At 42.5% G+C, this 27,301-nt stretch overlaps 1 protein-coding gene and 2 long non-coding RNA genes across 3 annotated transcripts; all 3 read right to left on the bottom strand.

The window, feature by feature from the left end:
- Positions 1–309: 309 nt before the first annotated feature.
- On the bottom strand, positions 310–6,701 carry LOC311131822 (SLAM family member 8-like; the record flags this gene model as incomplete). Its single annotated transcript, XM_084164953.1, has 4 exons — positions 310–335; positions 4,014–4,283; positions 4,534–4,836; positions 6,611–6,701. 4 exons carry the CDS (start codon positions 6,699–6,701, stop codon positions 310–312), a joined length of 690 nt encoding a protein of 229 aa, XP_084021079.1.
- A 15,531-nt stretch (positions 6,702–22,232) lies between these two features.
- LOC311131705 lies at positions 22,233–22,695 on the bottom strand. Its single transcript, XR_014613453.1, has 3 exons — positions 22,633–22,695; positions 22,432–22,506; positions 22,233–22,296 (listed from the first exon to the last, which is right to left on the bottom strand). It is a non-coding gene; the product is annotated as an uncharacterized lncRNA (long non-coding RNA).
- A 337-nt stretch (positions 22,696–23,032) lies between these two features.
- Positions 23,033–23,612, bottom strand: LOC311131671. Its single transcript, XR_014613443.1, has 4 exons — positions 23,561–23,612; positions 23,428–23,452; positions 23,245–23,342; positions 23,033–23,079 (listed from the first exon to the last, which is right to left on the bottom strand). It is a non-coding gene; the product is annotated as an uncharacterized lncRNA (long non-coding RNA).
- Positions 23,613–27,301: the final 3,689 nt, after the last annotated feature.

The raw sequence follows: 27,301 nt of genomic DNA, 5'->3' as shown, positions 1-27,301 counted from the left end.
AGTCACATTGCTCCAATATTAGCTTGAAATAAATAACAACATGCCATATTCATGTTACTGATGACCAAATCCATCCTGTACTTTATTTTAAAGGTGCAATCTGCATTTTCTACATAGATTTCTACACTACTAAATGAATTACAGAAATTCAAGTCTTATTCCATCATAACCCAAAATATACAGTTATTCTATGACAATTATTGTAAACAATGTAGATGAATGAATTTCCTTTGACCCATCCCTCAGCCGTATACTACAACAAGTGGCATTGTGAGCTTTTTGTGGTAGTTTGAATTACGGACTGCAGCTTTAAATGGCCACTGACTTCCCATGTTCTGCACACAGAGAGAGTACATAGTACAGAGACCAAAAACACCAAAACACCACTCATTCATCTCTTAACACAGTTTAAGATAACTGTAGCAAAGGAACCCTCAACCATTTACAATAATCACAACTTGATACTACAACACATACAACAAATATTGCATTTTGTATTCATTGTCATTGACAGCACATTTTGCAAGCACTGAGTTAGCGTCAATCTTTAGTTACTGAGTGATGACCTGGTTAAATACACACCACCACACTAACCATGTCTGCATGGCATCGGCTAAACAAGCTCAGGTTCTCACAGAGATACAACATCAATGTAGGGTGGTCACATTCTTACTTCATATCTAAACCATACTTGCGGTAACTTCCTTTTACACTGTTTTCTCAACAAGGGACAGAAAACAATGTCTTATTCCTTTTTCTCTTAAAGGCTTAGTAAATCAGGTAATTAGTGTTCATAAACAAACACACTAACTCAGTTTATTTATTCTAAAATTGATGAAAAAATAATAATCCTCATCAATCTACACACAATACCCCATAATGACAAAGTGAAAACAGGTTTAGATATTTTTGCAAATGTATTAAAAATAAACATAAACATTAATACTTTATTTACATAAGTATTCAGACCCTTTGCTATGAGACTCGAAATTGAGCTCAGGTGCATCCTGTTTCCATTGATTATCCTTGAGATGTTTGTACAACTTGATTGGAGTCCACCTGTTGTAATTCAATTGATTGGACATGATTTGGAAAGGCACACACCTGTCTATATAAGGTCCCAGAGTTGACACTGCATGTCAGAGTAAGTTTGGAGCCACCAAGACTCTTCCTAGCGCTGGCCGCCCGGCCAAACTGAGCAATCGGGGGACAAAAGCCTTGGTCAGGGAGGAGACCACTCTGACAGCACTCCACCAATCAGGCATTTATGGTAGTGGCCAGATGGAAGACTCTCCTCAATAAAAGGCACATGACAGCCAGCTTAGAGTTTGCCAAAAGGCACCTAAAGACTCTCAGACCGTGAGAAACAAGATTCTCTGGTCTGATGAAACCAAGATTGAACTTTTTGGCCTGAATGCCAAGTGTCACGTCTGGAGGAAAAGTGGCACCATCCCTACGGTGAAGCATGGTGGTGGCAGCATCATGCTGTGGGGATGTTTTTCAGCGGCAGGGACTGGGAGACTAGTCAGGATTGAGTGAAAGATGATCGGAGAAAAGTACTGAGAGATCCTTGTTGAAAACCTGCGAAGGTTCACCTTCCAACAGGACAACGACCCTAAGCACACAACCAAGACAACGCAGGAGTGGCTTCAGGAAAAGTCTCTGAATGTCCTTGAGTGGCCCAGCCAGAGCCCGGACTTGAACCGATCAAACATATCTGGAGAGACCTGAAAATAGCTCTGGAGAGACCTGAAGCTCCCCATCCAACCTGACAGAGCTTGAGAAGATCCGCAGAGAAAAATGGGAGAAACTCCCCAAATACAGGTGTGCCAAGCTTGTAGCGTCTTACCCAAGAAGACTCGAGGCTGTAATCGCTGCCAAAGGTGATTCAACAAAGTACTGAGTAAAGGGTCTGAATACTTATGTAAATGTGATATTTCCGTTTTTTATGTGTCTAAACCTGTTTTTGCTTTGTCATTAAGGGGTATTGATGAGGAAAAAACAACAATATAATACATTTTAGAATAAGGCTTTAACGTAACAAAATATGAAAAAGTCAAGGGGTCCGAATACTTTCCGAATGCGCTGTACATAGTAGCAAACAGAGCAAGGTGTGCTCCATTCTGTCCCCACAGACAAGTCACTTTCTATACAACTACAGTCCTTCTGACAAACCACTCTACAGTCTGCTTAGATCACACCTCTTCACCGTCACACAAAAAAACATAGAGAGAAAGATTCAAGAGAAATGTCAAAAGACTGTGAGAAAAAATAGTAGCAGTTGATAGCGTGTTTATATTCTGACCAACTTCTCCTTTTAGTTGGCTACATGGTCTCACACTCGCTCCTTAGAGACCTGAATTGATGAGATCAGAGCTTGTGGTTTCATATCAGAATGTGTAGATGTTTGTTTTATGCTGCACCATGCACAGATAGATAGATAGATAGATAGATAGATAGTGTAGGCCTCCCCTCAAACCTTTGCTCAGCTGTCAGGTGGCAAGCCTAGCCAGCTAACATCAGTTGTTCCACAATGGAAATTCTCAATTATTCCACCCCCTCAATTATGAGGTATACGTTTAGTTAGATACTGTCTACATAGATATGTTTGTTATTGTGTTGTTTATGGTTGTATTTCAATTTGTCTGTTTATGTGATGTGCCTCAGGGTTATTGTTCATGTACTGTATCGTGTTTTTGTGTGTGTGTGTGTTTTGTGTGTGTGTGTGTTGTGTGGTTTGTGTGTGTGTACATCAGTGGCAGAGCTAAGCGGAATTTATTACCACTGACCAGAGATGGGAGGAGTTTCAAAGCTGTAACTGGGGAACTGGATTTCCAGGTTAAAGTGTAGAGTTTCATTTTGCTTCAAATCATTACATGTTGAATACATGAATATATATTTTTAAACGATTTACCTTTAAAAATATCTAAGTGGTTTGTTGTAGAGTGTAGAGTGAGACACTCTGCGTGAAGAAACAAGGTAAACATCTGGGGTTTCTTATCGCCCATCAGGACTGTAACTACTCCACATACTTGTGGATCACAATATTGAAGCTAATGTGGTCATTGGTCACATAGCAACAACATAACCCCTCAGTCTACTGGGTCTGCCCTCTTATTCCTTCCTCTCTCTATGTCATCATATTAGTACAGACATGGACCACTTCTGTATGGGTTCATATCAGTAGAAGTCCAATCTGTATGTGTTTTACAGAAGACTGACAGCACTATGGTGCATAGAGATTTTGTTAATGGGGCTTTGACCGAATTAGAAAGGTACAGATGCTTAAAGAGGAATAGAAAAAAATAGAATCTGATGTAATATTCATCTTTACACAACTTCCTCTTACTGTAAAATAAATGGACACATCAACACTGTGGTCTTTCTGTGAGTGGAAGAGAGAACTATTGTATATATCTGAGGAAGGGATTTTGTGGATAATAACATATTTGTGCAAAAAGTGAAGTCAATATTGCATATACCATACCTGGTCATGTTGACATTTTCAGTCCAATCTTTAATGTCACTAGGAGAGGTGTCAAAGGTTTGACTTCATGGCATATTTATCATTTGGTTTATGTTGTAGCTATTTGGAGGTCAACAGCATGTAGATGTTCTTGAGTTACAGCACAAACAAGGTAGGTCTGTCAACTGTTCAAAGTCATAACCCAAGAAAGTAGTGATCACAGTGATAGATTGAATGTAAAAGAGAAATGAATAAGTGAACTACAGAATATGTATGCTGAAAGAACATTGTCATTCTTCTCTCTGAAAAGGACGTAAATCCCTGCACACCTTTTCATGTGTACTTATCATCCCAACAACTAGGTTTTCACAGGTTTTTGCATATGACTACAACCATTCTCTATTTGTCTCTCTCTGATCACAGAGGGAAAAGACAGCTTCACACAACATAAGCGTATAAGCACACTGAAAAGTGTATGGAATGGACAACATAAGCATATAAGCACACTGAAAAGTGTATGGAAGGGATTACTATGATATCTAGGTACCTGGGGCGGTTTTGTCATTACCACCCTTTACTATCGCAAAGACAGATTTCCAACTGACTAGGTTGGAGGCGTTGCACGTTACACTGATGTCTCTCTCTGCAGGAGAGAGAGAGAAGTGAATCTGCTGGGCGTCCCCGTACATCTCGTTGTCTCTCTCCCAGGTGTATGTAAGGTTGGAGTAGCAGGACACGTTGGACACCAGCCGCACCGTACAGGAGTGGTTGGCCAATAGCTTGATGTCTGTCTGGATCACCACCTTGGATATAGGCTTTGACCAACCAGGAGAGAGATAGAGACACATAATCAGTCTTCTAAATGATCCCTACCATAGCCATACCACCAGGAGAAAGACGACAGAGGATAAAACTTTTTAATGTGATGGAAATGTATCAAAGCATGGTGAGTAAGGTCAGTATAAAACCAACAAATCTTCATTATAGTTTAAAGATCATCAGCCGTGGTCATGGATATAAATTAGAATGATATCAAAATAGGATGCAAAAAGGTGATAACAGCCTACCGTTGACCTTCAGAGTGATGGTCCTACCGCCAATCTGACCTTTGTCCCCTTCGCCTATAACTAGAAAATCCCCTGAGTCTTGCAGTGGCAGTTCTCTGACCGTTAAACTAAAGTTTTTGTTTTTCATCTTTAGTCTCCCCTCAAACTGGGATCCAGGTGAATATACACCTTCTGAGTTGACTTCTACAATATCCTTTCCTCTATACTTCCACTGCAATGATTTGAAATGTCCCCTCTCTAAGCCTGCCAGCAGCTCCACGGAGTCCCCCACTCTCTTGTTGATGAACAGAGGAACACCCACACCTGAAAAACACAAATATACATGTTATTCTGACATCAATCAATGGTTGCATTCTATATTACAATGATCTTTTCACTGTATATTTATTAATGTATTGTGTAGGAAGTATTGTAATTACTCATTGTAAAGTTGTAATTTTTGTTACAGTGTGCCTACATGAATAATTAAACAATAATACACTGCAATGCAAAGTGTTACACAATCAATTAATAGATAATAATGGATTTGATTTATATAGTGCTTTTCCAGGTGTCATTTATACTGTAAATGGCACTACACATATTTGCACTTTCTATCTGTACGTATCTGAGTGTGTGGGTCCTATTTTACTTCATTAAAGTCAGCTCCTCCCCCACATTCAGCAGAACAGGATGAGATGACAGGAAAGAGAAGTGGGGGTGGATCTGATAACTCCTCCTCAGCTCAAGTACAAATCACACTGTGGTTACTGTATAATTACTCACCAGCAATGCATCATATACTGCATGGGCGACATTATAAATACATTATAAATACATTATAAATACATATCAGTCTGAAATAAGGTATTATAAACCCTTACACAAAAACAGCTCTGTCATGAATTAAGACAAAATAAAGTTACAGCTCAATGAAGTGTGGTATTTAGGGCATAACTGCAGTTGTCCTAGTCCTGCAGTTTATCTTATTATGTAATAGAAACAATCATTCCATACAGTCCCGTTTTGCCTTAAATGTAATGAGTGACATGCATCTAGCACAGGGTCTTAATTTATTTTCCATTCTAGAAGCACTGCAACAGCTGCTGAACCAACCACACCATTGGCACATTCAAAACTGCAGAATCAATACATCATGATATGTTGCTGAATATAGGTATTATGTAGGTGTTATCACACAGTAATAAAGCAAATGTTTCGAGATATCCAACCAATCACTGATGACTAGGCATTCTACAGTCAACACACACCATGCAAAGACCAACAATGAATTTAGAGAAAGCTAACGGTTTTCCTAGAGTTATCATGTAAGAAAGCACATGCAATAGATCCTGTGTGAGGATGATTCTACCCTTTGGTGTCACATTAGACTAAGGAGACCGTTGAAAAGACCCTAAGCAGCCAACTGACTAAAGTCAGTAAGTGGTTATCCATTTAGGCAAGACAGAAAGTATCCTTTTTGGTTCCAACTTCTCAGTCAAGTTTAATGGTGTAGCGGTGAAGGAAAAATGCTCTGTTACATACACCGGGATGTGAACTGGACCAACACATGACATGTGAACTTATGGCTCTGAAGGTCATTGGGTAGGTTCACTCCAGGACAAAGTTCCTGGCAAGGTAGCCAAGTTCCTGTATACAGAGAGTATGAGGACCCTGGAAACATCTCTGATACGGTGCCACTATGGCTATGCTTCTATCTCATGGTTCAGTGGCGTATCACAAAATCTGAAGGACAAACTTTAAACGACCCAAAACAAACTAATGAGAATTATACTGAAGCTCAGCCATTGGGACGCACATTGGTCCTAATCATTTCAGGGAACTGAGCTGGCTTCCAGTTGATCTGGTGGTTGTGCAGATCAAACTGTTGATGGTTTTTTAGAGTGAGACATGACCTTGCCCCCAGTTACCTGTCTGGTTATTTTAATTTCAGTAGACTCTCATAGCCATCACACCAGAGTTAATGTTACCAATATCAGACTGCTGCACTGTAGGAGCATGGCTGGAAAAAGCTCTCTCCTTAAAACACTTGTGGAATGGAATGGTGTACCTAACCATATCAAATCCATCAATACACTAGGGAGTGTTAAGAGAAACCTTTTTAGGTTGGAGAGTAGGAGAAGGAGTATTCTCTGTTTATAGAAGCAGGAGAAGGGACCCCCAGACATCTCTTTAAGGCGTTGTATGACTGTTTCCTCTGGCTGTATGTCCTCATCTATCACTGTCACTGATAGCTAGCAGTTGACTAACCAAAAAACACAGAGAAGAAAGAGTAGAGAAAGAGCAGATACTTCCTTATGATGAGGGCTGCTGTTCTATAAAACAATTCCTGTATGTTAGTTGAAAAATAAGTCACATTCTATAGTTGCTCTCTGAAAATACCACTTCGCTCAGTTTGAGAGTTAGACAATGAGGTGTGGGTGTGTTTGGGGTCTGTCACTGTGTTGTTCAGTCTGGTGGTGGTGGTTTTGGAGCGTGTGTTTCCTAGCTGCTGCTGGTAGTGTAGTTAATGGTCATGGTGTTTCACAGATACCGGTAGCTTTTTCACTTTATGAGCAGACCACACAATGTTGCAGAGAAGATAGAGGGAGGGTTCGGGGGAGGAGCGAGAGAGAACGAAAGAGAGAGAGAGATGGGGTGTTAGAGAGAGAAAATATCATTACATTTACGTCATTTAGCAGACGCTCTTATCCAGAGCAATTAGGGTTAAGTGCCTTGCTCAAGGGCACATCGACAGATTTTTCACCTAGTCGGCTCGGGGATTAGAACCAGCAACCTTTCGGTTACTGGCACAATGCTCTTAACCACTAAGCTACCTGCCGAGAAAAAAAAGAGAGAGAGAGAGAGAGAGAGAGAGAGAGAGAGAGAGAGAGAGAGAGAGAGAGAGAGAGAGAGAGAGAGAGAGAGAGAGAGAGAGAGAGAGAGAGAGAGAGAGAGAGAGAGAGAGAGAGAGAGAGAGAGAGAGAGAGAGAGAGAGAGAGAGAGAGAGAGAGAGAGAGAGAGAGAGAGAGAGAGAGAGACTTTTTGTCTTTCTTTAATGGTACATCCTCACCCCACCCCCCACCCCCTAAAATAAAATAAACAAATTACAGTTTCACTCATGACACAGAAAGGACACCCCTGTCTTGACTCCCAGTTCAACCCGTGCTAACCAGCTGTTAGTGGCCAGGGCTCCATGTAAAACCCTCCACTGGAGGTCCCCTGACCTCTTTGGTACTGGGAGTTTGTAGAGCCCCCTCCATCTAAAACCCACCATACTCTCCGCCCCACATGCCCCCTGCCACTGACTCCTAATGTTCCTTACCTTAATGCAGAGGTTGTAGAGGGCTTTACCTCCCACCCCCACAAACTCCCCAGGCTCGGAGTGTTAAAATCTAACAAGTCCTCCAGACCCCCTTGCCAGTCCCCAGTCTCTGCTGTCACCTGCAGTGGCGGAAACATTGGTGGTCCCTCCCCCTTTGGCTGCTCAAACACCCCCCTTACCGGCTCAGACAGTGCCTCCTGGACTTCCCCCAGGAATCTCTCCAGCAGCCTAAGAGACGTCAGTCCTGTTTGTTTTGCTAGGACTTCTGGGGTTTTCCATCCATCCTCTCCCAGCAGTCGCAGGTCACCCAGCATAGGTAATCCCGCTGCCATCAGTCGCCTCTTCAGGGTGGCTGACTGAACCGATCTCAAAGGGATGACTGGGTTGTGGAAGATAGGCTCCTCCCACACCCACAGCCCAGGCTCCACACCTCCTTCTCGTGTGGACATTAGTAGCTCCCAGGCCCTCAGCACCGCAGTAAAAATCTGAGAGTCCTGCTGTACTCAGCCCCTCCAGCCTCATGAGGAATAGCTGCCGGTCCAACCCTAATCCGGCAGCTCTCCTCAGCAGCGCGCATTATGGCTCCCTCCATCCGACATCAGTATGGTACAGCAGTCTCTGTGCCGCCTTTAGTCGGAATGCAGCCACCCTGCTCTCCAGTTCCACCAGGCCCTGTCCTCCTTCATTTACGGACATATACAACACTGCCGCCCTCAGCCAGTGATGGCCCGACCAGAAGAAATCCACCAGCTTGCGTTGCAGGTCTGCGAGCAGCCCGGCGGAGGGGTTGAGGACAGCCAGTTTATGCCACAGGGAAGATGCCACCAGGTTGTTGATTATCAGCACCCTCCCTCTATATGACACTTGGGACAGGAGCCACCTACACCTGGCCAGTCTTGACACCACTGCCTGTGACAGCCCCTCCCAGTTCTTCCTGACCCACCTCTCCGAGCCCAGGTACACCCCCAATATTTTAAGACCTTCACAACCCCACTGCAACCCCCCATGCCCCACATAACAGAGCTTTGCTCTTTCCCCAGTTTACCTTAGCTGACGAAACTCCCTCGTACACCTTCAGACTATTCTCTAGTGCCTGCATATCCTGACCATCCCAGAAACGTCATCTGCATACGCTGACACTGCTGTGCCTATCCAGCACACTCCCTTCAGTCTCCTGCGTAGCAGGCCCAAAAAAGGCTCAATGGCTAGTGTAAATAACTGCCCTTATAGAGGGATTCCTTGTCTAATGCCCCGCCTCACCCAGACTGGCCTGCTGAGCCCCCCTCCCACCTTAATCATACATGATGCCCCAGCATACAACATCTTCACATAGGCCAAAAACCTTTCCCCAAACCCGAACATCACATTAAACAGATACTCATGGTCCACTCTATCAAAAGCCTTCTCTTGATCTAAAGAGACCAGACCAAAGTTCACATTAGAACTTCTCGACAAGTCCAACATGTCCCTGATTAAGAACAAGTTGTCCATGATTAAGCGTCCTGGTATGCAATATGTCTGGTCCTTGTGTACTATAGAGTCCAGATGGGACTTTAGTCTGTTAGCGAGGACCTTCGCAAATATCTTGTATTCCGCACAGAGCAATGCCACAGGTCTCCAGTTCTTAAGTTCACACAAGTCCCCTTTTTTGGGCAGGAGAGTCAGAGCCGCCCGCCGGCAGCTCATCGGCAACTCTCCTACCCCGACGCATTCACGCAACACGCAAAAGAAGTCCAGTCCAATTATTCCCCAGAATTTTTTATAAAACTCCACTGGGAGTCCATCGAAAGCCGTAGACAATGCATACCCTTGGCTTCACTGCTCTGTCTTTCCAAACCAAAGAAGAAGGAGCTGGGAGCATCCATCCCCTTGAGCATGGAGAACCTAGCTCTTACAAGTGCTCCCATTGCTTTAACCTGGAAAAAACTGCCCAGGTCCCTATGTAGTTCAGCTAGATTAGCCTGGAGGCCTACATTGCCTTGCCCCACCAGCTCTACCTCCATCTCACTAATACTACGTTCGAGTTCGCCCAATACTCTCCTAGCCTCTGAGGATGACAGAGCTGTATACTGTTGGCAGAAAAGCCGAATTTGGACTTTTCCCACATCCCACCATTGACTCAGAGACTCGTACTCCTCTCTTCGCTGCCCCCACCTTTCCCAAAAAGTCTGGAAACCTGAGCAAAAAGTGGCATCTTGTAAGAGCTTTACATTACACTTCCAATAGGATGCCTGCCGAGGCCCTGGTGAAATAGACAGCCGAGCCATGGTTATGTGATGATACGAAAAACCCACCGGGAGAATGGTAGCGCCCAACAGCCTATTGCTCTGATTCCTGGACATGTACAATCGATCAAGCCGGGCTGCACTCACCCTAGCCCCAAAGACCTTCACCTAGGTATATTGTCTTGTGTTGGGATGTCTAGTTCTCCAAACATCAACTAGGTCAAATTGATTAATAATGTCCCTTAACACCCCCACTGAGCCTGAATGAGGCTCCTCCCCATTTCTGTCTTTCGTAAAATCCATCGTACAGTTCCAGTCCCCACCGACCACCAGCGTCTCCTCAGGTGCTACCTGTGAGAGTTCCTTTCTAAGACACCCAAATAGAAGCCCCCTCTCTCTCCCTGTGTTGGGCGCATAGACATTTATAAAGACAAAACCCCTGTTGTTAATTTCTGCCTTTACTACAAGCAGTCTACCTGTACACACCTCTTTTGAGGAGCACATTTTTACAGACAGACCCGGTACAAAAAGGACTGCCACCCCTGCACTAACATTTGCGGTCCTCTGTAGCTCAGCTGGTAGAGCACGGCGCTTGTAACGCTAAGGTAGTGGGTTCGATCCCCGGGACCACCCATACACAAAAACAAAAAACAAATGTATGCACGCATGACTGTAAGTCGCTTTGGATAAAAGCGTCTGCTAAATGGCATATTATTATTATTATAACATTTGTCCCATGGCTCAGCACACTTGCCCCTTTCCACCAGAGCCCCCAATCAACTTCATTCACCACATCGCTATGCGTCTCCTGCAGAAACAACACTTTTGTTTTACATATTCATCCAACACACTCCTCTTTCCCGCATCTCTGGCGCCATTAATATTAAGCGAGCCTACCCAAAGAGTCTCCATAAGAAGTGGGAGAAAAGCCAGCAAAGAAAGCTCAAAAAGCTCCAGTGCCAGAAATAAAACGTTTATCTAAACAGTGTCTGAAGGTAGACCTTTACGCACAGTTGTGACCCACTTCCTTAACCTAAACCGTTTCCTGGGTGAGAGGACACCATGCCCCTCATTTTTCATTGCATGTTGCACTGATCTTACAAACTTTCCCGGATCGCAAAAAAAAGCCTCAAGATTAACTTTTTTCCCCCTTAGTCTCCTTCAGGAACCTTGACAGTTCCGTCACCGTGTACTTTGACCCCTCTGACTGACTGGCTGTCAGCTCTGGACCCATTGAGGAGGAGTCTGACTCACCTTCCTCCTCCTCCTCATCTCCATCTCCCAACCTGACCACCTGTCCTTCCTCTCTAGTCAGGGCCTCCCCCCCAGCACCAGGCAACCTGACCACCTGCCTTTCATCACACCAGCCTCTGCCCTCCCACCTCCTTTCTTCTCCCCCTTTTTCCTCTTCCGCTTGACACCCTCCTCCACCCCTCCTAGTCGCTTACCCTTCCCCACTACACTCTCCTCATCCACTAACATGACCTGACTAGACCCAGCCTCATCTACACCACCATCTATAGCCTGACTAGACCCAGCCTAATCTACACTACCATCTATAGCATGACTAGACCCAGTCTCATCTACACCACCATCTATAGCATGACTAGACCCAGCCTCACCTACACCACCATCCATAACCTGACTAGGCCCAGCCTCATCTACACCACACTCCATAACATGACTAGACCCAGCCTCAGCTACACCACCTTCCATCACACGACTAGACCCAGCCTCATCTACACCACCATCTATAGCATGACTAGACCCAGTCTCATCTGCCTGAAAACCTGCCAACAGTACACGAAAACCACTAGCAAACTTACCAAAACGACTCAACTCCTTCCTGATTTGATCATCCATAATAAACGGAGGCACATTTGCAACTACCACCCTGGTCGAAGGGGTAGAAAGAGGAGAAATTGGCACCAACACATCCCTTACAAATATTCCGCTTGCAATGAGCCTACCCACCAAATTTGCTCTTTTCATGAACACAATGTTGGGTTCTATTTTCTAATAATTGATGGGATGACTAACTTAGAAAGAATGCATTCTGGACTGTGCTAATGTAGGTTGTGACACCTGGCAAGCTGTGATTGATGTGAAGAGCTGTTTTAGGGGGTAAGATGAGATAGGGATTTGTGTCTCCAGATGCTGGAATATACTGGTTCTTTGTGATCTGTGCACCTTCCTTGGACGTAGGAATGGTGTCTAAGGGAGCTGGCTCTTCTCACTATGACAGGTTGTTATGATAAACGTATGCCTGGTAACAGAAGAGGCTGGCAACAGGGGTGCATCAACGGATAGGCTGAGTAAGTCTAAACCACGCTCAAGTCTCTACTCTAATTGGTCAGCAGAGAGGTGGGAAACTCCCTCTGTCAGAGTATTTGAGCAAGAACCTAGAACAATGGATTAGTTCTCTGGGGTGCCCTGCGAGGTATTTCAGAGAGCCCGTATGTACGAAACATCATATTTACCATTGAAGGTTTTTGCATTAATTAAAATAACTAGTATATCTTAGAAGTCGTGTTGACCTCTTTTGTTCCTAATGCCAGATTTGAATTGACGCGACTTTGACAATTGGTGACACTCCGACGTGATCTGGTAGAAGGGACTACGCTGGGTAATGTCCGGCCCATTTGGTCACCTCTTTCATCGAACCGTGTGTTACACAAAGTGCCCGGGCTTCTAAAAAGGTAAGCAGATACCTATTGTTAAATAACTAAACTTCTGCACATTGGTTTTATTCAAATTAATTTTGTGAAACACCTGTCTGATGTAAGTGAACTAAGTTATGAAACTATTATGAGTAGATAAGCACAATATTGTGATATGCAAACCTGTGGTAAATGTGATGTTAAACCATGGTACCACAGAGAGTATTGGTTCTACCGGCAAGGTCCGTGAGATACGGCTAGGTTCAGGAGACAATACTGACATCTACCGGCAAGGTCCGTAATTGCGACAATACGGCTAAGGTTCGGAGATATAGGGAACAATTGATTTAAGTAATTGCTATCGGCAAGGTTCGTAACTACGACAGTACGACTAAGGTTCGAAGAATTACACCGGCAAGGTCCGTAACTACGAGGATACGGCTAGGTTCGGGAAATTTTAGATAAATACTAGCGACTGGCAAGGTCCATAACTTCGAGGATATGGCTAGGTTCAGCAGAGTATTTTTTAAAGATAGTAGAGGAGACTGTGTGCCCAAATAGAAGAGGCTGTGTGCCCAAATAGATTGTGTGTGGAGTGTAGGTGTGTCATTTATGACTGTGTGACATATTTGACTGTGTGATAGGGTTATGACTGTATATTGTGAGTGAGTGTGATAACTGTATACTACTTTAACTGTGTACCATTTTTGGCTGTGAATACAAAGAATATTTTAAAACAGTAAATAATGAGAACTACAATTAGGAAATAAAGTTTAAAGTGTGCAAACGTTAACAAAAGACACCCATAGGAGGTACTATAAAAAGTTAGACAGTGCGAGTGTTGTCGTATGCATGAAAGTGTGAATGATAAACCTGTATACCTTGATAGAAAACAAATTGGGAATCAAAAGACGTCTGTGGCTGTCCAAACGGTATAATTTGGGAATAAATGTTGGATTTGTGGTTACTCAAACCATATAACCCGTCAGTGACAATCGAAAACATGAAATGAAAAGTGATGAATGAGTGTGACTGAACTAAAACGTTTGAACTGATATATTTGAAATATAACATTTGGTGTTTGACATAGCATAATACTGCTTTTGAATAGTTGTGGCGAAGCAATTCGGTTTAGTATTTGATTTTATGTTTGATGTTTGACATAGCATAATACTGGTTTTAGGTGCTTGGTTTGGGCTATTTGGTTTATTATTTGATTTAACGTTTGATGTTTGACCGTGCAAAATACTGGTTAAACAATTAGACCGAAATAATTCGGTTTATCGTTGAGATATAGATATGCACCGACTTTGACTAATTAGGTGGGAATTATTGGATTTAAATAAATAGACTGAAGTACTTTGAATAACGGCAGAATATTGGAAACGCGCTAAAACGAGAAACAGCTCCTCGGAAGGTCTGTTCCCCCTGAACAGGAAAGAAGTGGAGTTGCGAGGGGAGGGGCTGGAGAGAGCGAAAGTGTGGCTTTTGGAGCCAGGAGGGACTGGGAGTTGGCTGGGAACGCATGTGGGTATTTGACGAGAGAATGTTCTAAACTTGCTCACCCGAGCGTAGACGTGCGTCATGGGTGAGAAAGTAGAGAATATTTACATTTGTATTTTTGGTAATTTGGCAGACGCTCTTGTCCAGAGCAATTTATGGGAGCAATTGGGGTTGAGTGCCTTGCTCGAGGGCACATCGGCAGATGTTTCGCCTGGTCGGCTCAGGGATTGGAACCGGCGACCTCTCGGTTGTTGGCGCGGCGCTATTGATCACTAGGCTGCCTGCCGCCCCATATGAGTTTAAGATTGTGGCGTTGTTGGATAATGTGATGGTGGAATAAACTGACCATAAGTAATGTTGTTTTAGACGTAATGTATAATATAGTACAAAGCAAATAGAGGGTTAAATTGAACTAATTATCATGGTAGAGCTAACGTAGTACAGTGAGGGAACTTCATTTTGTGTCAGAGGGTAAAATGAGAAATCAGTAATATGCTATTGGTGGAAATCTATTTACCATTTCAAGGCATGGAGTAACAATCTGCAATTATGAGTGTAAATTCCACTGCTGATGTGTTGATTGAATGGGTACGATGGAGTATTTGGTTTGGTAATGTTGAATGGACTATTTGTAGCGTGTTTTGGGGTTAAATAGAAAAAACTCACTTATTCAATAGGGAATGGGTGGAGAGAGAGAGAGTTTTTACGTGTATTAAAAGTTGCATAAGATAGCTTTAGTAATATTCTAGATAAGTCTATGAAAATATGTTACAAGTACGAATGACATTATTTCCTAAGAAGGAAGATTGTAGGGACATTTCCCGCGCCTCCCCCATAATGCAGGAAGGAGCAGGAGAGGGGGAGGAGATGTAAGAGACAGGACATAGTTCAGATGGTAGGAATGTCATTAAGCGTATGCTGATAAACGATAGCAAGTATTTGTTTTATTAATTAGGGCCTAATCAGAGAGAACAGTTAAAGAAATTGAATAGCGAACTGAAATGGGTTAGCGGGAAAATACAAAATAGTTGGACAATTTTAGAACGATAATTTATTTTGGTTAGGATGAAAGTATGCATTGACTGTTGTGCTGGGGAAATAGCGCCAGCCTGTGGTGGGTCCTGGATTGGTAAAACAGGGGGGACAGGAACAATAGAAGGGGAGACAGATTTTCCTAGGGGGTTGAACAAATAATTGATAATGGATCATTTGAAATGAGATCACATGTAGCAGATTTAGAGTAATCAATTAAATAATCATTGTATACTCGAGGAATTTTAAGGGATTTTATGGATTAGTTATAAGGAATTAGGTGATACAAACATTATTCATGGGTTAGGCCTGGGGATATCTGTATCATGTTTTGTGTGTACTACCATCTTTAGATTATAACCAGGAGAAAGAGATTAGCTCATCTCAGTTAGGCAGTATTTAGGTCATAAGAGGGAGCTACCAAATTAAGTTGAGCCTAACTATCTCTGATTGTTATTTTTCAATTGGGTTTTTCAAATAAATAAATAAAACACACCCAGCATGATGTTTATAAAGGGTTGTTATGTTGAATTTAGGGGATTTTCAACAGATCATGGGTGGTGTTTACTATGCTGTAGGATGGAACGGTTTGTTGGGGGATATTTGAACCTAAATTAATGGAATAAGCTGCAGTAATCAGAGGAATGGTTATCACTAGGTAAATGGATAAAACAGGGGGAAAATATTACTGACTGGCAGAATACACCAAATGGGGATCAGTATGGCCACTCCACTGGGAGATATAGAAGAAAGTTGAATTGGAGAGCAAAAACCCAGCCCAGGGTTCACCTGGAGATAAGCTTTAACGGATGACAGGAAGAGATTTTCTTAACTCAGGAACAGGAGGCTGAGTTAGCAGCAATTCCGTTCAAATTATGGTCACAAGGACCAGCGGATGTAGGACTAATTAAGGGGGTAGCTCCAGTACAAGTGATTCCTCGATCCGATCATAGACCATAACAAATGCAATACCTTATGAAAACAGAAGCAATAAAAGGGATAACACCTACATTTGAGCATTTACTTAAGGGAGGGGTGATAATTCCTGGAGATGAGGCACAATGCAACTCTCCAGTATTTCCTGTTAAAAAGGCGGTACCTAGCGCCCACTGGAGGATGGTCATGGACTTACAGTTAGTTTAATAGAAATATAATTCCCAGAGTTCCATGAGTACCAGATCCACATACATTGCTGAACCAATTGAAACCAGAGAACTCCTATTTTACAGTGATAGATTTAGCTAATGCTTTCTTTAGAATCCAGGTTCATCCGGATAGTCAGGGGTGGTTTGGCTTTACTTTTCAGGGAAGGAAATGGACTTACGCTAGGATGCCTCAAGGCTACTCGGAAAGTCTTACAATCTTTGTCCAGGCTATAACTAAGAATTTGGGAAAGTTTGAACCTAGGGAAGGAAGCCAAATGTTAGTTTATGTAGATGATATTCTATTGGCTAATCCCACTCAGGAGGGATGTAAGAGGGATACAATCCAATTGTTAACCTTCCTGGCAGAACAGGGACACAAAGTGAGCAAAAAGAAACTTCAACTTTGGCAGAGCGAGGTCATTTACCTAGGACACACTAACACAGGAGGGGCGAATGTTAAACTCATCCAGGAAAACTGCTATACTTGAAGCGCCAAAACCGTTAAAACAAAAAACAAATGATGAGCTTTTTGGTAATGATAAACTGCTGTAAAGCTTGGGTACTCCATTATGTACTGCATACGGGTAAATTAAGTGATCTTATCTATGGGAAGGCAAAGGCAGCCCATGGTAAATTAATTTGGAACTCTAAGGAGGCATATATACATCAGGGATGTTATCCAAATGGTAGAGAGTAAAGAGGGATATGACATTGGTCGTGATTTAAAGATGATGAGGTTTTTTGGTGGGCTATTAGATATAACTGGGTTAATCATGAACATAGGGATTTTTATTCTTTGTTGCTAGGCAGAAGACTTAGGTGACCTAAAAATAGACTTGTCATGTCCAACAATTAGTCTTCAGGTTAAGCCCGGGAGAGCCTGGGTAGAACAGAGTTTGAACTAAACATAAGTGTTTTTACAAGATAAGAGATTGAAAATTGGATTACTAATTGATTCTGAACTGGATGAAAGTTGAATTTAGCTGCCATAAAAGACAAAGGAAGTGGGAGGAGCAATAAAAAAGCAAAAGACAATCTCAAAAATGAAAGGCATGGCAATTGGATGATAGATTACCTAAGGGATGGTTTAGAAAGGTGGTAATATTGACACATGGGCATATCATGTGTCAAAAAGGGGGAGTAATAGGATAAAATAATAATGATAGGATTATTAAAAAAATAAAATAATTGAGAGCTCAACATGTATGTGTGAAGATAGTTTATTAACCACACCTGTATGTCAGAGGTTTTGTGCCTGTGGATGTTGTCTTATTTCCTGTGTCTGAGGTTTGGTGAGAAAGGAGATGGGGAAGGTGGTTTCCCAACAGATGGTGAGATACGGCCCAATCCTGGACTCCGACCTAAGGAATGGAGGATATGACCTACCAGGCTTGGTGGAGTGACACTAGAGGGTGTCTAAAGGGGGCCAAAATGTACTTCTCTGTTTGTGTTTTATGCTTTATTAATCAAGTTAACCATGTGAATGTTTGTCTTTCCTTATGTGAAGGTTTGAAGTTCTTTGATGACTGGTAACAATTTGCAAGTTGGGTGTAGATGGACTGAGGGTTTTTATTTTTCTGTATCATTATTGCCTATTAATAAAAGTGTGATTCTTTTTGTTTGTATTGTATTTTAATGAGTGACACCCTAGAGGGTGTCAAAAGGGGGATTGTTGGGTTCTATTTTCTAATAATTGATGGGATGACTAACTTAGAAAGAATGCATTCTGGACTGTGCTAATGTAGGTTGTGACACCTGGCAAGCTGTGATTGATGTGAAGAGCTGTTTTAGGGGGTAAGATGAGATAGGGATTTGTGTCTCCAGATGCTGGAATATACTGGTTCTTTGTGATCTGTGAACCTTCCTTGGACGTAGGAATGGTGTCTAAGGGAGCTGGCTCTTCTCACTATGACAAGTTGTTATGATAAACGTATGCCTGGTAACAGAAGAGGCTGGCAACAGGGGTGCATCAACGGATAGGCTGAGTAAGTCTAAACCACGCTCAAGTCTCTACTCTAATTGGTCAGCAGAGAGGTGGGAAACTCCCTCTGTCAGAGTATTTGAGCAAGAACCTAGAACAATGGATTAGTTCTCTGGGGTGCCCTGCGAGGTATTTCAGAGAGCCCGTATGTACGAAACATCATATTTACCATTGAAGGTTTTTGCATTAATTAAAATAACTAGTATATCTTAGAAGTCGTGTTGACCTCTTTTGTTCCTAATGCCAGATTTGAATTGACGCGACTTTGACAACAACCTCAGCTTTGTTCATTCTGGACGCGGAATGTATAAATTCAGCTCCTACCTGTTCGCCGACCGCGAGCAGAACCTCCTCCACCTTAATTCCATTATCGGGAACACACCTGAATCCATGCCGTAACGACAGCGTCTCCTCCGCGCTAGGCTGCGAAGCCATCGCTCACACCTCACCGTTCAAAACCCCAGGAAACTAAACCTCTGTCCTCTTCCTCTCTAACTTTGAAAAATAAAAAACAGTCGGCACCACTAAAACAAACAGTGCATTAACCCTCCACCATAGAAAAGAGAAAACAAGGAAAGAAACAACAAATTAGTTAGGACAAGCCCTCCACACCAAACACTCAAACTCCAAAAAACTCCCAGCATGCACTGAGAGAGAGAGAGCGAGCGAGAGGGGGGGGGGGGTTAGAGAGAGCGAGCGAGAGAGAGAGAGAAAATATCATAACAGTAACAGTGCAATGTGTGCATTTTCATCTAGGCTTCATATGTCTGGAGAAGTGTTTGCATGACTTCTTCTGCATGCTCATAGGACAGTGTGGCTGAAGGATATGAAACACCTGCCAACTTTTTCAGAAGGTATTGGGTCCCAGGTTTCTGACAAAGGCCCCACTTCTACGTTTCAGGTAACATCTTGTGGTGATGTCATTTCCAGTTTCTGTTTCTCAGGAGCAGTGACAATGACCTGGCTGCTGGCTGTCTGTCTGACCACATAGACATAAACACATAGACACAGAAACCCCCTAACTGGAAGAGTGACCTTCTAGACCATGCAGGGATACTGAAAATAGTCATACACCACTAATGTAATTATTCGGCATGACCTATCTTTAGAATGAGGAGGCAATATGGGAGAACTGGTAATCATGCATACGTAGGTTACTACCTGGAATTCAACACAGTAATATAAATATTCAATATTGTTTCCATGTAAATACCAGACCCTGGCCCATGAGTCTGACCTTTGCTTACTTGGAAGATCCCTTTGCCATCATAGACTTGCATGTCCACATTTCAATATTAAAAGGAAGTGATACACAGTACCAGTACTGACCAGCTCCTCAGAACTCCTGCAGACAGGATATCAAATCATATCAAATCAAATTGTATTTGTCACATTACATTTGACATTTTAGTCATTTAGAAGACGCTCTTATCCAGAGCGACTTACAGTTAGTGAGTGCATAAATTTTCACATGCGCAAATACAACAGGTGTAGACCTTACTGTGAAATGCTTACTTACAAGCCCTTAACCAATAATGCAGTTCAAAGAATTGAGTTAAGAAAATATTTACTAAATAAACTAAAGTAAAAAATAAAGTAACACAAGAAAATTATATAACAATAACGAGGCTATATACAGGGGGTACTGGTACCGAGACAATGTGTGGGGGTACAGGTTAGTCAAGATAATTTGTACATGTAGGTAGGGGTAAAGTGAACATGCATAAATAATAAACAGCGAGTAGCAACAGTGTAAAAATAAAGGGGTGGGGGGTCAATGTAAACAGTCCAGGTGGCCATTTGATTAATTGTTCAGCGGTCTTATGGTTTGGGGGTAGAAGCTGTTAAGGAGCCTTTTGGACCTAGACTTGGCGTTCTGGTACCGCTTGCCGTGCAGTAGCAGAGAGAACAGTCAATGACTTGGATGACTGGAGTATTTGAAAATTATTTGGGCCTTCCTCTGACACCGCCTAGTATATAGGTCCTGGATGGCAGGAAGGTTGGCCCCAGTGATGTACTGGGCCGTACGCACTACCCTCTGTAATGCCTTACGGTTAGATGCCAAGCAGTTGCCATACCAGGTGGTGATGCAACAGGTCAGGATGCTCTCGATGGTGCAGCTGTAGAACCTTTTGAGGATCTGTGGACCCCTGCCAAATCTTTTCAGTCTCCTGAGGGGGAAAAGGTGTTGTCGTGCCCTCTTCACGACTGTCCTTATGTGTTTGGACCATGATAGTTTGTTGGTGATGTTGACACCAATGAACTTGAAACTCTCTACCCACTCCACTACAGCCCCGTCGATGCTAATGGGGGCCTGTTCGGCCCTCCTTTTCCTACAGTCCACGATGAGCTCCTTTGTCTTGCTCACATTGAGGGAGATGTTGTTGTCCTGGCACCACACTGCCAGGTCTCTGACCTCCTCCCTATAGGCTGTCTCATCGTTGTCTGTGATCAGGCCTACCACTGTTGTGTTGTCAGCAAACTTAATGATGGTGTTGAGTCGTGCTCGGCCACGCAGTCGTGGGTGAACAAGAAGTACAGGAGAGGACTAATCATTTAGGAAGGTTACCTTCGCTTTCTTGGGCACAGGGACTATGGTGGTCTGTTTGAATATGACATCATAAAACTGAGAATGCACACTCTTCCCCAAAAAGTCATTCTGAAAATCTCAATGGGTCTTCCACTGATGGGGTACGGCATTTTTACTTTAACTCACACATTTAGGAGCCTAAGATCTATATTAGGCTGAAAGGAGGTTTGACCAAAGCAGGTTATATGGAAAAGTTGATGATGATGACAATATCCATTTACTGTAAGAAAGCACTCATGCCATCTGGTGGATAAAAAATGGTTTATTAAAAAGCACAATGCAAAGATATTGTAAAAGTACAGGTCATTAGAAGAAAATGTGAATAATACCTATAATATTTTGGAAATTCATATACAAATATGTTATTGTATCATCTGAATGACAGATATAATACATTAAAGATAATACATTTTAACACATTTACAACAAAACAATAATACTCAATACACAACACAAGGCAGATAATTCCTGTAGCTGCAGATAAGATCCGTTCTCATTACACCTTATATTTTTTATAAAGCTGTAACAGTAATACACAATTAAACCATGCTTAAGTAAAATATATCTGTTGGTAAATAAAATACGAAAAAAAATCCTTAAAGTACAAGGTGTTATTGTGTGTGTGTGTGTGTCTGTTTGCTTGCGTGCGTTGAGCGTGCATAATCCATGTTCCCACATATCCTTCCGCTCCTCCTCTGATGGTGTGTCCCTCCATCCATCCCTCCATCCCTCCATCTCTCCATCCCTCCATCACTCCATCCTTCCATCACTCCATCACTCCATCCTTCCATCCCTCCATCCCTCCATCCCTCCATCCCTCCATCCCTCCATCACTCCAACACTCCATCCTTCCATCCCTCCATCCCTACATCCCTCCATCACTCAATCCTTCCATCCCTCCATCCATCCATCCCTCCATCCCTCCATCCCTCCATCCCTCCATCCCTACATGACTCCATCCTTCCATCCCTCCATCCCTCCATCCCTCCATCCCTCCATCCCTCCATCCCTCCATCCCTCCATCCCTCCATCCTTCCACCCATCCATCCCTCCATCACTCCATCCTTCCATCCGTCCATCCCTGCCCCCCTCAAGGTCCTGCAACATATCACCACACAAAGTTGTTGAGCACATGCAGTCAAACAAACTCTTAAGAATCATACAAAAATACATACTTTAAATACATACATTATACTTCAGAGAAATAGTTCCATATTAGTATCATATTAAGTATCATTAGCATGTGGCTATTAGTCTTACCTGGGGCTGTGACTGGCTTCACTTGAGAATAGACCGAATCTGCCTCAGGTGGGGTTTCTGTTTCTGTAAGGGGTGAGGATAAAACATCAGAATAATAGAACAGTTATATACAGAATATAATACAGCTAGTCAATAAGGGGTCAAAGAGTTGTGAGGTTATGATAGGGGGAATATGGAAGGAGAGATTTCTAGTCTTACCTTTCTTCTTCTTGGCTTTGGCCTTCTGTTTAAGGTCAACCTCAGCATAGGTCACATCAACATGTCCAGTTGCTGCTGAAAATGGAAATATCCAGTCAACAAATTAAGGAATTAGCTTATTGCATATTATGCATCTTCATTGAAATTCCAAAATTGTACATTTAGATTTCACTGACTGCCGACCTGTAGAATGGGTCTTACCTGTGGCCTTCCCTGTCTTGACCTCAGAATAGACTGGATTTTCTTTTGGATCAGCTGGCTTTTCTAAGGAGGAGGAGGAGGAGGAAGAGGAGGAGGAGGAGAGAATTTGTAAGTTTGTATCAAATCTGATGAGTAAAAAACACTGCTACATTTTGTATTAATTTATGTGACAGTTGAGAATTACTTTTATTTTTCTTGTCCAACTTTTTGAGTTGTATCTGGGCGTACATCACATCACTTTGTCCAGCAGTAGCAGCAGCAGCATCTGAAACATACAGGTAATACACTAATATCTCTACTAGTCTTAGTATGCTACTCATATTAAACATATGAAGAACAACTGCAACAACAACTCTATACTGTATTCATGCTAAACTTAACATACATTAACAGTACCATTGTCATTATTGTCTGAGGGAGTGATTGTATCGTAGATGTTAGCGCCACCTGTTGGTCAAAGAAGAGAGAGAAAGATTATTTGGTTAGTTATCCCTCAGATTGCCTAGGGACATAGAGCACAGTAACATGTTGCACACAAAGTGGATGGTGAAAAGTCAGTGGATGAAGTTACAGAGAGAGGAGAGTGACAGTGTTCTGGGCTGAGAGACTGACCATGCTGCAGACGTGTATACCCAGCATCAGGAGCCTGGCCCTGGGTAGATCCTTGGTCCTGTTGGGGGTCCAGGTTGGTGCTGTGTGGCTGGGGGGGCCTACATGGAGAGAGATACTCATGAAACACACAGATTATATTTTACTGTATGAAAAGGAACGTAGTTGAAAGACAGGTGTACTCACGAGAATATCCTGTTACAACAGGAACCTGTAATGAAAAATGCATATAATTATATCAGAATATTATTGTTTTGAACTTTTGAAATGAGACATTTGTCTCTTAAACAAGTTAAATGAGAATTGATAAAAGTCTCACCTTTGGCGTTTTTATATCGACACAGCAGTACCAGGAGAATGGCCATTAGAACACCAGCAACAACCAGGCCCACAACCACTACTACTAGGACTGATGTAGAGGGTCCAGGAGTTACGCCTGGAGAGAGAACAGCAAATCACCATCAGACTCTGAGGTAGTTATAGAAAATAAATAAAGTAGTGGACAAAGTGAAACAATTCTGTAGATACATTATATATTTGACATCTAACTTGAGATCAGATGACCAGCCTGAGCTTGCAACTCCAAACCTACAGTATGCTTTTTAACACTACAAATCACTGATGACCGCAGATATTATGAAAAGGTAATGTGATCATAACCGATTTCTCACCTCTCACTGTCACCCAGCTCTCTGGTGATTCTCCTTCAGTAGATTTACACTTATAGAAGCCTTCATCTGACTTGGATACTGCAGGGATGGTCATCTCTCCTGTGGTCTCATTCCTGATGAGTACTCCATCTTTGTAGAAATCAACCTTGGGGTTTGGGTTTGTTTCCTGATATCTATTTGTACAGCGCAGAGTCACAGAGTCTCCCTCAGTCATGGGATAGGCCGGGCTCTCCAGGATCACAGCACTAGCTGTGTAACAAAACATATAAATAAAACTTTAAATCTGGAGTAATCACTCACAATATTTTAATGTCTTATGAGCTTGCATTTTATATGAGATACATTCATTCAGTTTCAGAATTGAACATCATTATCATACATTGAAATGTAAAAAAGGTTAGTGAATGTTGTACAATAGACATACCAGCCACTGTGATGTTGACAGCATTACTGTACTCTCCTGATGCAGACTCACACCAGTACACTCCACTGTCTTTTTCAAGTATGAACCTGATGGTACATGTGGAACCTGATATTGATCCCCAGTTAGAGCCACACCTTGACTCCACTCCTCTCTCTCTGTATCTCTTCAGTCTCCATCCAGTAGTGTTCCCCTTCTCCTCACAGCTTAGTGAGAGAGACTTTGATGTAAAGTGTTGAGTTCTGTTGGGTCTTATTCTGAGAGACGCTGAAGGATGCAGGTCTGACACAAAGAGAAAGACTCAAACTTATAGTTATATATACACATGAGGATGACTTAAATGTGGTTAAATGCAGTTTCAATGCAGTTAGTTACAGTGGGGAAAAAAAGTATTTAGTCAGCCACCAATTGTGCAAGTTCTCCCACTTAAAAAGATGAGAGAGGCCTGTAATTTTCATCATAGGTACACGTCAACTATGACAGACAAAATGAGAAAAAAAAATCCAGAAAATCACATTGTAGGATTTTTAATGAATTTATTGGCATATGATGGTGGAAAATAAGTATTTGGTCAATAACAAAAGTTTCTCAATACTTTGTTATATACCCTTTGTTGGCAATGACACAGGTCAAACGTTTTCTGTAAGTCTTCACAAGGTTTTCACACACTGTTGCTGGTATTTTGGCCCATTCCTCCATGCAGATCTCCTCTAGAGCAGTGATGTTTTGGGGCTGTCGCTGGGCAACACAGACTTTCAACTCCCTCCAAAGATTTTCTATGGGGTTGAGATCTGGAGACTGGCTAGGCCACTCCAGGACCTTGAAATGCTTCTTACGAAGCCACTCCTTCGTTGCCCGGGCGGTGTGTTTGGGATCATTGTCATGCTGAAAGACCCAGCCACGTTTCATCTTCAATGCCCTTGCTGATGGAAGGAGGGTTTCACTCAAAATCTCACGATACATGGCCCCATTCATTCTTTCCTTTACACGGATCAGTCGTCCTGGTCCCTTTGCAGAAAAACAGCCCCAAAGCATGATGTTTCCAACCCCATGCTTCACAGTAGGTATGGTGTTCTTTGGATGCAACTCAGCATTCTTTGTCCTCCAAACATGACGAGTTGAGTTTTTACCAAAAAGTTATATTTTGGTTTCATCTGACCATATGACATTCTCCCAATCCTCTTCTGGATCATCCAAATGCACTTCAGACGGGCCTGGACATGTACTGGCTTAAGCAGGGGGACACGTCTCGCACTGCAGGATTTGAGTCCCTGGCGGCGTAGTGTGTTACTGATGGTTGGCTTTGTTACTTTGGTCCCAGCTCTCTGCAGGTCATTCACTAGGTCCCCCCGTGTGGTTCTGGGATTTTTGCTCACCGTTCTTGTGATCATTTTGACCCCACGGGGTGAGATCTTGCGTGGAGCCCCAGATCGAGGGAGATTATCAGTGGTCTTGTATGTCTTCCATTTCCTAATAATTGCTCCCACAGTTGATTTCTTCAAACCAAGCTGCTTACCTATTGCAGATTCAGTCTTCCCAGCCTGGTGCAGGTCTACAATTTTGTTTTTGGTGTCCTTTGACAGCTCTTTGGTCTTGGCCATTGTGAAGTTTGGAGTGTGACTGTTTGAGGTTGTGGACAGGTGTATTTTATACTGATAACAAGTTCAAACAGGTGCCATTAATACAGGTAACGAGTGGAGGACAGAGGAGCCTCTGAAAGAAGAAGTTACAGGTCTGTGAGAGCCAGAAATCTTGCTTGTTTGTAGGTGACCAAATACTTATTTTCCACCATAATTTGCAAATAAATTCATTAAAAATCCTACAATGGGATTTTCTGGATTTTTTTTCCTCAATTTGTCTGTCATAGTTGACGTGTACCTATGATGAAAATTACAGGCCTCTCTCATCTTTTTAAGTGGGAGAACTTGCACAATTGGTGGCTGACTAAATACTTTTTTTCCCCACTGTACCTCCTGACCAGAGAAACTGAGGTTCACTGTAGAGTGTGTCATAGACTGGGTCTCCTCTCCCAGCTCTACACACATATCCTCCTGTGTGATTAGGACCAGCAGGGATCAGAGTGTAGGAGTCTTCAGTAGTCCCATTGCCAGATAGAGGCTCTACAGAGTAGGACTTGTCCAATAGGGAGGGTAACCCAGCTCTGTAGGGAACAGTTCGGTACCAGAAGAACCTCCAGCCTGTAGATGACTCTTTAACCCCACAGCTCAGAGTAACTGAGTCTCCAGGGTTCAGCCACTGAGGAGAGACACTCAGGACAGCTTGGGGTTTATCTGTTATAAAGGAGATGACACAATTAAAATGTTTGTTCTTTAATTAAATCATTTTAGTATAAAATGTTTACCCATTTTGTTATCATGGTATTGTACCTTACACCAAAATCAAAATAAGTTTAGTTCCATCATTGATCTCACTGTCTGCTATTTGACCTCATCCCTTTTGTATTCTTCTCACTATTCTGTCTCTTTCTCTTGCAATCCCATAAAAACAGACTTACCTAACACGGTCAATTGTATAGCATTACTTGTCTCGGAGTGTTTTAAGCCATTAATTTTCTGAAGACCTTCACAGGTATATAGACCATTCTTTGCAGGACTGATTCTGTACTCAGGCTCTGTTTTCGAGTAGAACGACTTCCCACTGCTATAAAAAGCATACTCAATCTCTTCTCCTCCCTGTATGTTACATCTGAGTGTGACAGTCTCTCCACTGAATATCTGAGGCCAGTTGGGTTGGAGGGTCAGAACAGCCACAGGTCTATCTGTACAGACACACCACAGACAATAAATACAATCACACAACTTAGAATGTAAAATAATGTTGATCAGCATTCATCACAATATGACCATATCATAAGTTGCCATTTCTGAACATACAGTATGCAGTCTGAGCTGTCTGACTTACGAAGATCTAGTCATCAGAATACTGACATATACAGTGATGTCTACAC

Source organism: Coregonus lavaretus, assembly GCF_964263955.1.
Source record: "Coregonus lavaretus genome assembly, chromosome: 7".
NCBI classification, from domain to species: domain Eukaryota; kingdom Metazoa; phylum Chordata; class Actinopteri; order Salmoniformes; family Salmonidae; genus Coregonus; species Coregonus lavaretus.
Note: the sequence above shows the minus strand (reverse complement) of the source record. Positions and strands in the feature narration are given on the sequence as shown.